At 43.3% G+C, this 15,781-nt stretch overlaps 1 protein-coding gene across 2 annotated transcripts in view; it reads right to left on the reverse strand.

Moving 5' to 3' along the window:
• Positions 1–2,244: 2,244 nt before the first annotated feature.
• Positions 2,245–15,781, reverse strand: part of RPS6KA2 (ribosomal protein S6 kinase A2) — a 172,413-nt gene continuing 158,876 nt past the window's right edge. The window contains exons 16-21 of one of the 2 annotated variants that reach the window (XM_075036113.1): positions 14,516–14,674; positions 13,173–13,334; positions 8,780–8,856; positions 6,186–6,303; positions 4,881–5,018; positions 2,245–4,481 (exon numbers count right to left, since the gene is read on the reverse strand). In XM_075036113.1, the coding sequence (XP_074892214.1) occupies positions 4,356–4,481; positions 4,881–5,018; positions 6,186–6,303; positions 8,780–8,856; positions 13,173–13,334; positions 14,516–14,674 (780 nt within the window). In that variant the 3' untranslated portion in view covers positions 2,245–4,355. Of the gene's footprint in view, positions 4,482–4,880; positions 5,019–6,184; positions 6,304–6,583; positions 6,677–8,779; positions 8,857–13,172; positions 13,335–14,515; positions 14,675–15,781 lie in introns of those variants that run through there. The other variant, XR_012651700.1, reaches the window with a different exon arrangement.

A 15,781-nucleotide genomic window follows, 5' to 3' on the forward strand; every position in this document is an offset into this window, starting at 1 on the left:
ATCATGTCACAACGTCATGTCACACAAGACGTGCTTCTCCCAGCTCTCTGTGCCTGGGTTATCCCCAGTACCCGGGGCCGTCTCAGGGAGCCGCTGAAGATGATTTTCTGGAGAAGCAAACCAGAACCTACTGTCAGATGGACTTTTTTTTTGGATGTAGAGATTGATTACAAAGTATCTGTGAGGGTCACTTGCGGTTTGCTGAAAAAGTCAGGCTTTATAAATGCTATCTGCTGTTAAAACTGGCTCAGAAAAAATTAAACAGATTTTAAACAAGTAAAAATTCATGGGGAACTGGAGGCGGGGGTCAGCCCTCCATCTGAGCAGCATCTCCCCCACCTTTGCCATACACACAACCTGTGGTGCTGTGTAGGAACTGGGGTAACTTCCCACGATCTTCTTCATCAGGGCCGTCTGGTTTCGTCATAGTCCTGGAGCTGCAGAGGTGGGGTCCAGCTCTGCCAAGTGTGGGGAGATGCCTCCTCCCTGCCGGGCAGACTCTCCTCGGCAGCTTTCAAAGTGGCTCTCCAGAGGAGCTGACTGTGTCTGTGACACATACACTTCAGTATGACTTGGACGGTCGTTGTTTTGCATGCCGTGATGGCTCAGAAATGTAACTATACTTTTTGTAATAGCCTAAGGCACTCCATCACTCTGTGGACTATTAACCTGCAAGACGGTATGATCTAATTCAAAGTGATTATTAGACTTCCAGGAGTTAAACATAACATTTAGTAGAAGTCCATTAAGATTAAAAAGAGAGAGAGAGAGAGAAAGGCGCTAAGCTTTTTTCAGTTAAGTTTTCTCCTGGAAAGAATAAATGCTTATTGCTGAGCTGTACTGTGTAGCAAGGAGTCTGGAAAGGAGATGCTGGTATAAAAGCAGCCGTAGCAGTAATTAGGCCATGGCCATGCTTCTTCACCTGGATCCAGCTGGGCCAGGGGAGGCAGTGGGTGCCATCAGTGTGAAATAACGAGTGCCAACAGCCTATTCCTCCCTCTCTGCCAGGAGCGACCATCCCTTGGATTTGCTGACGGAGGCTCTTGTATTTCAGTCCAAGTGAGCTGGATCAGCAAGACTGACAGTGGAAATGGTTTAACTCGGTTCATCTTGACTGAAACAGGCCAGAAAACCCTCAGAGGAGCACCTCCCATGGCAAGTCTTGGGGAGGGGGGGCTGATCTGCCTTGGGGGTGCATGGGGATGCACGGCTGGGACAGAGGGGAGGCTGGACGGGACAGCTTCTTCCATGGATGGGCACAGCCACCTATCCACACCAAGAGTAACCACTACTGTTTTCAAAGACAGATTTTCAAGAATGCCGCAGACAGACAAAACTCTTCTAAGTATCACCTCAAGCACTGACTACACTTCTATCCTCAATTGGACAAGCTGGGACAGCACTTTTTTTGGTGTATTTACATATACATACACATGTGCATACATCTGGATGCACTGGCAACAAAATCTTAACAAGTAAACCCCCTCATATGTAATTTCTAGGCTTATAAAATAATTAATGAGCATCAACATGTATCATTCTGTATGTGGCCCTAACCTTGTATGGTTAATAGGGTGATAGCTGGTGGGTTAGAAAGAGCTAAATCAGGGAGAGATTTAAACCATTAAACTTCAGGAAGAGCGACATCCTGTAAGCTTGGCCTACAATAATATTCAGATGAAAAAACTGCTCAAAGAATTAAGACTGAGTATATCAAGAAGGAATTAGACTGTTTCCGACGGCTGTGAAGAGAAAGCAAACTGAAGCAATGAAAGATGACCAGGAAATCTCAGGGGGAGACAAAAACTGTACATAATATTTACAACACTCTTTCTGCCCGTATACAATACAATTACACTGACCATTAAAAATATATTTTGTTGAAACAGCACAAATCAGCTGGGACCCCAGAAAATCCAGCCTTCCCTCCAGGTTGCCCTTAGCATCCTTGCGCCCACCTTGCCTTCTTCCAGGACAGAAGTCACTTACAGGGAAACAAGGGCTGGCCAGAGCGTTTCTGCATCAGCCAGGATATCCCTTGCCTGTGGACTCGCCTCGCAGTGTGCTGCTAGTGGAAATATATGAGACTTAACTTCTAAGAAGAGGAAAAGTGTAAAGGCAACAAAAAGCTGATACTAAGCACAGGTTAGCCAGAGGAGAGAATGAGGGCTGCTGTGTATATAACCACAGACACACACCTGCGCGTGTTTGCACACATCAGTCCAAGCCAATTCAGCCACTGTGTGAAGTTTCACAGCATTGTTTATTCTGGAAAAGAGAAGGGCTTCAAGGAGAGCTGCTTTGCAGCGGTCCTCTGTGCACAGCACATAAACTTGAACATTAAATATCGGTTTAAATTATTAAGAATAAATTTAAATTTAAAAATAGACTAATGCAAACAAACAAATTTCAGTCAACATTGGAACAGAACTTGTTTTAGGAAGCATATTGCTATAGCAAATGCAACTCCTTGTTCCCTTGGACACTCTGAAGCAATGATCCGATAATTCCAGTCCAGCACTGAGACACACATACTACCCAGCAAGGAAAAATTACCATCTCTAGCATATGAAGCTCCATGTTCACATTTTCCATTTTTTCCCATCACAGCAGAAAAAAAGCCAACATAGTGTATTAGCTTTTCCCACAAAGCATCTGAGGTGACAAAATTTACTTGGAAAATAAAAATTAACAAAAGCAGTACAAAGAAGTATCCTGGTCAGCTTGTGACCACCATAGGCCAAGATGGGTAAGAAAAAGAATAAAAAAATAGTTCACATCTGGCACCACAAACCTTGCTCACTTTCTTGGAAATCAGGGAACGAGAAAAAAGGTCCATTTTGCTGAGACGGTTTTAACACAGTTTTCTTTCCATGAACCTGGAAAATCCAGGTATTAGGGTACAGAACTTTTTTTTTATATGTATATAAATACACATGTACATATTTATATAAATATAAAAGCAGAGCATCCTCCCGTTTCTCCTCATAATTTTTTATTATTATTAAAGCTTGTAACAGAGTTAGCTGGACTCTTCAGAAGCAGGTACTCTCTGCACACACGTGGCACAGGGAGTTTAGCTCTGCTAGAGCAGAACAGCCAGGCAGGGACATGAAACGTCGGGCGACGGAGGCGGATTCGGGTGAGCAGCCAGGGAAGGGCAGGGAGCAACGACTGGAAAAGGCCTCGCTTGCCCCAGGGTGGCACTCTGGCCCGCCAGAGCCGGTCTCCGTGAGCAGACCCGGTGATGGGGTGGGAGGACGGCTGCACCAACCCACCCGGCCCCTCGGCAGCCCGGCTGCCCACCCACCCTCTTCTGCACCCGCCACTGAGGAGGGACCGTCCCTCGCTTTTAAAGGGAGTCCCAGTTTGCCCCCCCAGGCACATGCACCCTAGTTCCCTTTGGCAGTGCTCCCCAGCACGCTGCCACGGGTCTTTTTGCCCACTGTCCTCAAAGCATCCCGCGCCTTTCCCTGCCTCTGCTCGGTTCCCCAGCCCCCTCACCTAATCCTCGCAGACCTCCTGGTCGCTGGCCAAGACCAGACACCTTTTTCTCCCCTGATCCACAGGCTCCTACTCACACTGTTTTACGAGAACGCTTTCCCACAGTCTCGTAAGACCCAATAATTTCCTCAGAGGACCGAGTTTCTCAGAGGTTTTCTGCTCTCGGAGACCTCCGAGTAAGTCAGGGCTGGTGGCACGCGCTGCTTGAGCGGTGCTGGCGTCGTTCCAGAGAGCGCAGGGGCAAAGTGCAAAAGATCTCTTGAAATCAGAAGGTATTTCCACCACTGACAGCTCACTCTCCTTCATGTTGTACAGCACTTGTTTCAAGTAAGGTACTATTCATGTGTCTCTGCAGCCTTCACTCTTCCTGGGGTGAGTGGAGATCAGTAGATGTCTACTGGTGACCGGCCAAGTCACTTCCTCGTGATGCATGCTGCAACAGCTGAAAACATTCAAACTCGACTTCATTCTTCATAGCAAAAAGTGCTTTTCTTGAGAAACAAAATGAAAACAGTGTTCCCATGGAACATCTTAAGGACTCAGAAATAGTAATTCCTAGGGTGGGAAGGATGGAGCACACCTACTTTATTTGGCTTTATCTGGCTTTATCTCAGTAAGGAAACAGAGCTACTGGCAAAATTGGCACATCTTTATGAAGTTGTTAAACTCGGGACCCTGGCTGGAATGTAAAAGAAATGACAGAGCAAAGGAGAACTTTGTGTTACGCTGGGCTTCTGCTAGTTCTGGCGATTTCATGTGCAGGTTGTCCAAAAAAGTTCTGCTAGCCAAGTAAAGGTGAATTTCTCAAATAATAAACGGTGATTTTTCAAAGAGGCCTTTTGGGGGTACTGCTACAACCTTGTAGAGGTAAGTCTTTTCATGCCCCGCCGCTGAGCCAGATTGGAGGACAATACAGGCTCCAGCCTTGGTGCCTGAGGTGCTCGGTTTAAAGCAAAGTAAGTGGCTGCCATTGCACCCTGTAAAATAGAGAAAGAGAAAATGCTGGGCTGAAATTCAGTTCTTTGATGTGTTTCCCCTCCCTTCCCCTATTCAGTCCCCTGAAAAATGGACATGTGTGGATGATCTCCATGAAATGATGAAAACATTTAGGCTGGCAAACCACCGGGGTGTCTCTGACTCAAAAAGCGGTGGGTAGCAGTATGTGCACAGAATGCCACCAGGTCATTACAAGGCAGCTTGAAGTTAAAAATATCAAGCAGGTGGCAGGTCAAAACTCTTTACTGTTAACACAGTGCCATATTAAATTTGGCCTCTGTGGCAAATAATCTTCCCAATTCCTCTGTCGCTTTCCAGAATATTTACAGAAATGACAGCTCATTCGGCAAGGAAGGAAGAGGCAGGGGTGTAGGACGTACCTTCACCAGGTGAACGTCCTGTCTGCTGAGCTGGTTTTGAGACAGGTACTCCCTGTTCACTATCCATGGATGCCTTAGGACTTGGACTGCTGTGAGGCGCTGATGAGGGTCTACGTGAAGCATCTTAGACACAATGTCCTGGGTTTAAAAGGAAGAAAACAGTAAAAGGGGAAAAGTAATTAATAGCAGTGCAGGTTTTACTAAGATCCTCCCGGTGGCAGTGTCATCACCAGCACGTCCAATGGAGAAAGGGATGCACTTCAGATATGCTTTGTATTTTTTAAGTGTAAAGTCTCATCTTTAAAATTTTCAGGTGTAATGTTCAACTCTCAGCTGATAATCCCGTCAAAAGATAATGTGGAAGGAATTCAGCTTATTGAGTGAGTGTTAGTTACCGATGACGTCGCAGGGGTGGTAAACTCCACCTAGAAAGGCTGCCATCAGGAGGCATCTCCTCACTGACTCCAAAACATGCTTGCAAAAGAAGCTCAGAATAGAAATCTAAACTTCAAGTGGCTAAAATTCAATAAGATCAGTTCTACCACATCTGAACATTTTAATTTCAAAACTGGACATCTGATAAAAAATACATGGTGAGGCTCATAGGTGTTGGTAGCAAGACTAATATGTTACTAGGATTGCTCGCAGTTTTCTGGTGGGATATATGAATGATCTTCCATTGGATACTACCAGTTGCTAAACCTGAAATCTCTTGCAGGAATCTCTAAATCCTGTCAAAGTTTTTGATTAATGTCAGGCAACTGGAAGCTTGCCAGCTTTCCTGCCCACCTACCTGTCTCATAGACTAGTACACAGCTTCGTGCCCAGAAGTCTCAGCACCAGAGGTATTTTATCTCCTGGGGTTTCCATGCTTTGTGATAGATGGGCAGCCGAAACTGTGAACTGTACAGGAGTTAAAAATGCTAGGTTGTAACCTGTCTGCTCCTCTGTAACTTTGAGGAGCAAAAAGGTGATTCACTTATGAACCATACATTTGTGGCACTGACAACCCTACACTTCTTTTAAAAGTTCAGTTGCACCAAAAAAGAGTTCTGTGCTATTTAAATCTCCAGAGCATTCACAACTGATGGTGTTATATTATGCTCTAGTTTAAGGAAACAAACTACCAAAATTCCTGACACAGTATTTCATGCAGAGTGGTATAAGCATAAAGAAGCAAGCTTTTATTTCATGAGGCACTGAGAAATAACCTTTCTGTCTATCTCTCTCTTAAGTTTGTTTCAACTGCAGACTGCTAGCCCCTTTCAGAGAACAAGAACAAAATCTGAGGAAGTGCTCACTGACCTTTGCAGTATCAGATACTGAATCCCAGTTTCCTCCTGTAAGTGCGTATTTGCCACTGCCAATCCTGGCCAGAATCTCCTCTGGGGTGTCGTCTGGTCCATTTGCAAAAGGAGTGAACCTGTTTAAAAAAAAAGAAAAAAATACAGTGTAATTTGCAAGTATCTGATTTCTAGGATCTAGTGCTAACTGCCACCGATTACAACAGGAATTTGGTTGCAGAATGGACCACAGACATCGCTGCTTCATTTTCACTCAAACGATACAGTCCAGTGGTTCCTCATATTAAGTCGTTCTGCAGAGGAAAAGACTGATTCCTTAATTGTTTTTTTTTAAATTTTCGTTCTGTTCTCATTTTTTAGGAATGAAATATTCTTTTAAAAAAATAGACAGGTTTTTACCTCTTTAATTGTTTTACCTCTGCTTCATTGCCAATAGAAGTACCTTGATAATGCCAAGAAAGGATAAAAATAATAAAGGAGAAAAATTAGGATCTGAAACAGAAAAACGGAGAAGAAAAAAGAACCCTTTATAATCTATTTTGCAATGCTTTATTAACCATAATGTTCAAGTCTGTTGGGCAAAACAAATGATCTGCAATAGGTTACTTCCTGATCTAGCCAGTCAGAAAGGACGAGTAACATGCACCCAGCTTTACAAAATTAGCATCACATGCAGAAGGCACACTTTTTGTCTTCATAAAGTGACAAGTGATAAGATTTTTGTGACTGACTAAAATCTATCAGGCCAAGTTTTACTCTGCGATCTTGAACAGCTGTGTAGATTTAGAAGAAGTGGGTATTATTTTGGTTTTCCTTCCATCTGTCTTTTCTCTTCTGAAAACTTGCCAGAGTAGTTTTTAGATCGTTAAACAGTTAGTTTGGCCACAGCTTGCTATCCCACCTGGTTTCTAGTAGCAAATTCAATTCCTCATGCTGTATTTTCTAATTTTCAAAACCACCTCAGACTTCACAGAAGTTCAGCCCAAGGAGATACATAATATTATTCCAATCTATAACTGTCAGGAGAGATGCACTAAGTGTTAAGGACTGGCTAAAACTCTGAGGTCTGTCACTACCTGCAATAACAGGATCCCAGGCTTGTGCTCTTGTCCTGGCTGTCTGAGCCCTCTCTGCTCATAGTGATGATGGGAGGAGAATAAAATCCTGGATGCAAATAATAGTCAGTTCCTACTAACTCTCCTCTGGTGAGGAAGAACAAGACCGTCCTTAACTGTAGTTGTGGCACCTAAAAAGTCAGCACTTCTCAACTGTTCGCATTACTCTTATTTTCTAAGTGCAGAAAAAAGTGAGATACAGGTTAATAGCATCTGTCGGCAAATTTAATATCCACCAAGTTGTACAATTTGTATTTCAGATTCAAATATATTTGGTTTGGTGTTCTTTTTTTTTCACATTTAAAAAGGAAGCATTTTGAATATAATCAGCTAAACAAATGCAACTATGGATAATGTGTTGATTTTATTTTCCTGATTCTGGTTGTGTATCACCACAAATCTATGGCATTAGCCAAATGGAAACAGGTTTTTGGAGATCCCAGCAGACTGGGAGGCTGCCCCAGAAAGTCAAAATATATTTCAGCTAATTATGAACACATTTGCACTCAGGAACAAAATGGGATAGGAACTCCTGGCACCTTTTCTACAATCCATGAGGCAAGAGACATGAATAACAGAAAGGTAGGGTCCAACTCTTTGTTTTCTGTATAAATCTAGGGATGAATCCAAGCTTCTTGCCACAGCTGAATGGTCATGAAGCAGATTAAAGAGCTAAGTTTCAAGCTGCATTTAGGTACGATAAATATGCACATACCATATCCTGAGAAATGAAATTCAGGGGCCTGATAACTCCAGGTTGGGTTTGCAAACTGTGCTTCCCATTCAACCCAGTATGTCTTATTCCTATCCTTCACTGCTTATTTCAATCCGTCTCATTGTCTAGGTCTTCTTGTGTCAATATTTAACTTTAGCCAATACATTGCTAAGTATATTTTTGCCAAGTTCCTGCTGCCTGTTGCTGTTCTTGCTGGTCTGTTCATTTACTTTCTATCTTTTCTGCAGCATATTTTTCAAATAGTATCTGAAAATTATGCTTGGATTTTGGGTTGGTTTTTTTAGCCTTTAAAGGTGCTCAGTTACCTTGATAACAACAACAGTAGAAGAAGAACGAAGCGGAAGGGAATACATGTATTAATAGAAACAAATGAACATCCTCTTATGGATAAGGTGAACATGGTACGGCCCTTCGCACTCCTATGCTTCTCTCCTAGTCTAAAACTTTCATGCTGCTTGAGTGGCGAGTGAGCCTTTTAGGAGTCTAGGTCTCAGCGCATGCTTATGGGCCAGGCTGTTAAAAACCTAAACGACTTGTAAAGTATCAAAGATATTTATGTGTTCTGGAAAAACTTATTTTCATTCCAGGTCTTGGCATCTTTTTCTTGCCTCATACAACTGAGCACGTTTCTCAGAGGACGCCAGACAGTTTGCTGTCTCTCTCTGTGACTCCTTTCTGGCTTAATCAGTGCTAAAGTGCTAAGCCCACTGGAGATGGCTGCTCTAGGAAAACCTCTTCACTCACCCTGCCAACATGGTATACAGCAGGATCCCCAGGCTCCAGATGTCACAGGCTGCATCGTAACCTTGGCGTTTAAGGACCTATGTGAAGGAAAGAGAGAGACGAAAATAGGTTAATCTGCATTCCTGAATTTTTAGCTCCTGATCTTCAGAAAGCACCAATTAGTGGTTGTATCTGCGGACATTTCCAGGGTTTAACCGCCTATCTGGCTTGAACAGGTGGCTGCCTCAGGATCAAAACGTTCAGCAGTGGTGTGGCGCAAGGTGAAGCCCAGGCTGGAACGAGCTGGTTAGTGTTCAAGCCCAGCACATCTGTCACCTCCACAGAGACAGAGATAAGTGCGGTTTGTTGGAGGCTCTGGGAGCCTCTCTGACCATCTAACACACAGCAAAGCAGAATGACATTTCAGTGTTTTAAAATGTTTCTTAAAAAAAGCTCGTCAATACTTTGAAACGTATCCTCTTAACATAAAGGTTACCAAGAACAGTGTGGATGCAACAAGCGCAGGGCTGAGTGACAGTGATAAGCATGTCTGAGCTCAGTTTGGATTTGATACAATAAATGGATGCACACTAATGCATACCTAATGTCAGACTAGTAAAGATGCATGACAACAGCAAAGAAAGCTAAAAGGCTTATTCTTATCTTACTTCTGTATTAAGAAAAGTGGCCACATTTAGACTGGACTTAAGAGATAACAGGCTAAAACTTGATCCCTTTTTCCTATGGGGAAAACAAGACCCACGGTACTCAGCAGAGATCTGACTAGTAGGTTCAATATTGGTACAGGATGGCAAGTTATAGCAGTAAGGGTAAAATCTAGATTTCATTTATGCTAGTGCATACTAGAAGAAATGCCTATTTGAGTCAGTGCAGGTCCAAGCGAAAGTGAAGTCGCCAACTGAGGCAGCATTGCTGAGTTTAGGGGAAGAACTTTGTTTCTGTTTGGCTCAGAAAAGCTCATGGACCACCCCCAGATCTTCCACTTGCTCGTAAAAGCAAACTACCCTTCTGTTTACTCAGTTCTCATACACAAGGAGAGTTTTGTCCCCTTCTGATGGATCAGTAGATACATTAATTTTTTGCAAAGCACATGAAAAAGGAACGTACAAATTCAGCAAGTCTTTCTCTGACCTGCAGCCTTATTACCCAGGAGTGATTTCACCTCTCTGAAGTCCATCACAGAAAAGACCAAGAACTGCTAGGGAAAAGCAGTTTCAGAAAATATTGCCTCGACAGATTTTACAAATGTTGGGTGGTAAAGCAACCATCTGCCAGGTATGCTGCTGAGTGAACATTTGCTACCTGGAAAAAAAAAATGGAGAAAAAGCCGCATTTCTTCCTGTTGACAAAGCTGGTAAAATCCTGCTTCTGCCTCTCTCTCCTGCGCATCATATATATGGTCTCTGTTTTATTTGTTTCTATAACTTTAGGTCCTGCATTCGTTCCCCCTCTATTAAGGTTAGTTTTTATGGGAGAAACTTCTTTGCTCTTTGACAAACTCAGTTGCTTCTTGCTTCGCTTGTGAGACCAAATACCCAACATTTATCTTTTGGTGTGGCCATTCTCATTGCTTCTTGAACAGTTACATTTTCATTGCCTCCAATAACCAAGGACAATCAAGTCCAAGGCAAATGGCAGAAAAAAGGGGCAGTGATGATATTTAGTGGAGCAGGGTATTAAGCAAGCGGTTACACAACCCTAAAGAGATGAGCAGGTGTTGCTGTGTGCTGTCATTCAGTTTGCAAGAATGCTGCTAGATAACAGGGACGTTCACTCTGTGCCAGTGTCTAGGGAAAGCTTTGCTGGCAGTTACTTTTTATCGACAGCAACTTCACCCCACGGGTAACAACAGGATCTAGTGAGAGTTATCAGCTGGTGTCGCTGCTATTTGAAAATGTCTCCAGCCGGTCTGTGCAACTGTGGTTAAAGCAAGAACGCTGAGCTGGCAGGAGCAAGTGTGGGAAACCTTGGCCAAAACGATTAGCGTTTGATTTAGGGGGCAGATATTATCAAACAGGAACAGGCATGTGTCTTAGAAATAAATCAGTCGGGGAAAGAGCTTTGCAAAACAGGCAGTGGTGTCCTGCTCTAATCGATGCTGAAGAATTTACCACCCGTGAAGGGGCGTTTAGGTCACCTCAGGAAGTTGGTGGGATCTGAAATAGAGGCAAGAGCTGGTTCTTGGTGCCACATGTGGCAGGGCGTTGTGGTGACAAGGAACAAACTTCCCCTGGGTTCACCCAATTCTGATAATGGCTCAGATAGTTATCCAACCCCCTTTTATTTCTATATGCTTTGTTTTATTGGATTAACAATGCTACGAACACAGGCTTTTCTCAGTTGTGACACAAGCAGAGATGCCTATGGGTATGAAAGCTAATAAACAACGCCAAACGAGTAGTTCTTCACGGATTTTGGAGGAAAACTGCAGAATAAAATATTTTTACTTTATCCAAAAGGACCCTACTGCATCAGTAGGGAAACAGCAGGCTGCCTTTTCCCTCCTGACCCAGGCTGGCTCTTCACTCCCTGCACACAGCATGGCTCACACTAGGTGGCAGCCAGCGTCTTTCTCCCGGATAGCCTTCATCTTTGCTCATGTTCTCATCTAACCCCCAAATTAAATGTTTCCAAAATAAAGGGAGATCCAAGTGGGCAAACATGTCCTCCTTCCTCTGCCACTGTTCTCTTGTGGCATCAGCTCGGCTGACTTTCTGCCGCCTCGTTTAGTTTCGTGGGTGTATGGCAGACGTCGCAGCGGGGCTCAGATGGGGAACGTGAAAGTCGAGTCCCGGTTGCAGGGCAGCATTATATCACAGGTAAAATGTAAAAGCACTTAAGGCTTTATGTAATCCCTCTGCCAGTTCTGGTAATGTTTCAATTAATCTCCAACGTTTCCTGCATTAGCAGTCCCTGTCTTAGTCATCACAAACATCTGGGAGTGTGATTTCTGCTTTCAGTTCAAATCAGAAGAGTCTGATCTAAAACTGCATTGGGCTGGCACCGTTTGTGATTACAGACACTATACGCAATAGCCCATCATGAAAAATAGCTACATCTATGTTAAGCACATTGTACCTTGGAGAAAACCTGAGTGCTTTAAATCTTGCAAACATGATTATTTTTGGTTCAGAAATTGAACTGCTGTGGTGCCACAGAACTTTTTTTACGTATTTTGATAAATTTTAAACAGCTCATTCCAGTTTCTAAAATGAAAACCCAACCAAACAGCAATAAAATAACAAACCAATCTGTCTTGGCAATGGAAGATTTTTTACCAAAAAAAATCTGCTTTGAATTTATACTGCCCCGGCAATGGTCTCAATTTAGCAAATGTTCCTTCTGACGCTGTAAGGCTGTGATTCCTGTAACTTTTGGTCACGAAAGGGCCTTGTACGGAAAGATCATCCCATTTTTCTCTTCCCAGTTACATACCACGCAGATGAACATTGGATGGAGGAGAGTTATGAGGAAGAAAAGATTGCTGAATGATACCAACAGGGAGACAGTGGTATTTGACAGTAGAGGACAGATGAAGTATTGAAAGGCAATAGTTTTGTATTTTTCTTACAAGGACCATAACAAGCAGAGGAAGACATACATTTGAAGTTGTATATTGCAAATACTAAAATTGCTGATAAGCATCACTCCAAGAAATGGACAATTACCCAGGAAATTAACCTCTCGCTCCTTCATTGGAAGGAAGCAGCTCTAAATGTCCCAAGGGTCAAGTAAACCCAAACCATTCAAACAGCTGTGGGACCCAAACCCACTCCCGTGGGGCAGCATGAAAGGAACAGCACTCGCCAGTGATGCAGAGCCACCTCTCCCCGTGCTTGGGGCAAGCTGTTTGGTCTTCCTCCATTTCCCCATCTGTAAAAACGGGAAAGCAGCCCTTTCCTACATCCCCCATAACAGGGGGGACTGGTACTAGGAAAGCCGAGAGGAGAGACGTTTCTTTAGCTCAATGAAGTCAACAACAAAGCTCCCACTGACTTCGGTGTGGTAAGGATTTCATGCATGGATTTTTCTTTTGACTCTTATTCCTGACAACAAGATTTCCCTCTTAAGCCTTATCCCGTTCTGACACAGTGCACTAGAGGGGAAGCAGCTGAGCAGAAGCAGCTAGAGAAAAAAAGCTATTTATCCTAGTAATGAGCCAAAGCATTGTGCACGTCAGTCCAAGACAGACACCGGCTTCTGTCAGGAGAAGAAACAACTGCCCTGACAAGATCAGGAATAGGAAAGTTATGGTAATAAAGGCTGTGCAAGTGCCGGTAGCCTGGTTTCTGCCTTGCTCCTCTTGTAAAGGCAGGGAGGAAAAGGGAGAGAGGGAGGAAGGACTGCTTCCTAGGACAGGCTCGTTACTCACGGCTTTAAAATGTGATCCTACCTCAGGGGCCACAAAGTTGGCCGTGTAGCAGGGAGTCATGAGGAGCCCGTTCTCCGCTCTCAGTTGCTTGGCAAACCCAAAGTCACAGATCCTGATGGAATCTGGGTTTCCTGACTCATCCATGTAGAGAATATTACTTGGCTTGAGATCTCGGTGCACCACCTTAACAAGAAAGCAGTGAGTAACAAGTGAGGAGAGGAGGTCAGGGAGCATCCTGGCTTGGCTGCCATATCTGGTCTGCTGGTTGAGGTAGGTCAAGAGCTCATGCTGAAAATATTTAAGTTTTGGAGAAAAGTTGCTTAAAAGCCTCAGGCAAACGAAGGAAAAAAAAAGGTTAAAGTCTGTTAAAATCAGAAAGAACATGTTCAACAGCCTCTGCTGGTGTATTAAGATGGAGGCTGCTGCTCTAAGGGTGGACACTTTTTCTGAGGGCAGTCAGAGGAGGTTGCTGTACAAACACGTCAGTGTCAGAGTCTCCTGCGACCTGATGGCCCTAAATATTCAGCTGAAAGGCGAAGAAGAAATCCCATCACAGGAAGAAAGTGTGTGAGGGTCTTCTTGCGACTGTCAATGTGAGTGGCTCACACCTGAAGGGACGGATTTTTTTTTTCCTCCTTTCAAAATGTATTCACAAAAATCCTTTCTGTAGGGACGCAACTTCAAGTGGCTGCGTGTTTTACCAGACATGCTGCATTTCAGTGGTGGGAAAACAGCCTTTATTTGTTATAGCAAGACTGACAAACTATCATGAAAACATAAAAGCCCAAGCAAAAAATGCACTTGTTTTAACGATGAAACAGAAAAAAGCAGCAAATATTTGACTAGTCATCCAAACTGCTTGTCCCTGAAAAGCAGAAAAGGAAAAAAATTTCAAACTGCCATATATAGAGAGCTTAGATTTTAAAAGCCAGCTCTTTAACAGCATGTCAGAAGCCTTTCCCATCAGCTGCTCAAACTGCCACTTCATTTGGAAAGCTGAGCATTTGATTTTCTACCTATCTGCTGATTCAGCGACCCTATTTGAAATTCTGCTAAAAGATCAGGTACTGCAATGATGACTGTGATAAAAAGTAAACAAGTAATATCTCAACAAGGTACATGAACTTGAAAATCAGTGTAGTTTGGGAATGAAAATACCACTTCAACATACTGCAGTTCAGTTGGGAAATGGCTAAAAACCCTGTGATGCTATTTCAAAAATGTAATTATAAATATGGAGAAAGACTTTTTTTGGGGAAAAAAAGGTATTTACATTTCAGAGAAGCAAAATCACAGCTATTTGCTTTTTCTAAAAGTCAGATTTTAAGAATGTTGATGTGAATAGCCAAAAAAGCAATGCTTACGCCCTGAGAGTGCAGGTAGTCCACAGTCCTGGTGATGGTGCACAGCACAGCACTGGCCTCCCGCTCTGAGAAACACTTCTGCCGAAGAATGCGGTCCAGGAGCTCACCTCCCCGCATCAGCTCCATCACAAGGTACACATATTTCCCATCATCATAGACCTGGAAGTGTAACAGAATAAATATATGCTTTGGACCCATTAACCTGGTAAAGGTTGGTCCTTTAATCACAGTGTTGGCTTGCGTGTGTGAGGTGTTGCAAGAAGAAAATATCGGCTAATGTGTGGGAAACGTGCTTATTACGCTTAACAAAAGAAAAGGCAACTTTATAAAATGACCTAATCATCACTTTTTTCTTGGGTCTGTAGCAACTTGCTGATTTGTCCACACAGAAACACAGCTTTCCTTATCTGCTATCATGTCAGCAGAGCAGACCAAGCTGCTAAAAGCAGCAGCACCACTTTGCACAGCCTGAAATGTCTGCTGGCTCTCACCCAAGCCTCCTTCTCAGTAGTGTTCTCTCTTTCCACTTCTACAGGGTAACATTTGCCATTTCAAATATCAATATTTCCCTTTGACTCATGATCAGCTAAATGAACTGTATTATACTCTTGGCCAAGACCCGCTTCCAATGATATTATATAGTTCAGATTTGCAATTTCGGTGAATGCATTGTTGACAACAGCCGCAAGATGTATCTACCTTCAACATCAATTGCAAGGGGTAAAAGGCATTTTTTGTCTAAATTGGAAGGCAGCTGTTTTCATGTCATAATCCTTTATCTGGACCGCAGTAATAGGCGGTGTTGTAGGCATCAATGCTAGATGTTTTTGGAAAGACCTTTTTTGCACAGATTTTAAGATAACTCTTTAACATTTGGGAATTAGGTGAGACTTTCCTGAGGGCATGTGATTAGAAATTTTTTATATACTTCTCTAAGGTCTGAACCATAATGTACTGGCCACTGACACCAGCAGAACTTTGTTCTGTAAACTCTGAATCTGACAAGGTGTGGGTGAGACCGCAGGCAGCGCAAGTAAAACATCTCCGACTAAAGGTCATTACTGCATGTAAGCATAGCAAAGGCTATTCTTCATATGAAATGCTGAAGAAAGATACCTTCATGGCTTCTCAGGCTGCTTGAGGAGAAGGTAAGTATTAGAACACTACCAGGGGAAACCCAAGTGACTTGGTGAGCTCTCCTCTTCCCAACACAGCAGATACCACAGGCTGCATGGGAATGGCTGCTGCTGCTGAAAGAGCATCCCC

Source organism: Buteo buteo, chromosome 9 (genome assembly GCF_964188355.1).
Source record: "Buteo buteo chromosome 9, bButBut1.hap1.1, whole genome shotgun sequence".
In the NCBI taxonomy this organism is placed as follows: Eukaryota; Metazoa; Chordata; class Aves; order Accipitriformes; family Accipitridae; genus Buteo; species Buteo buteo.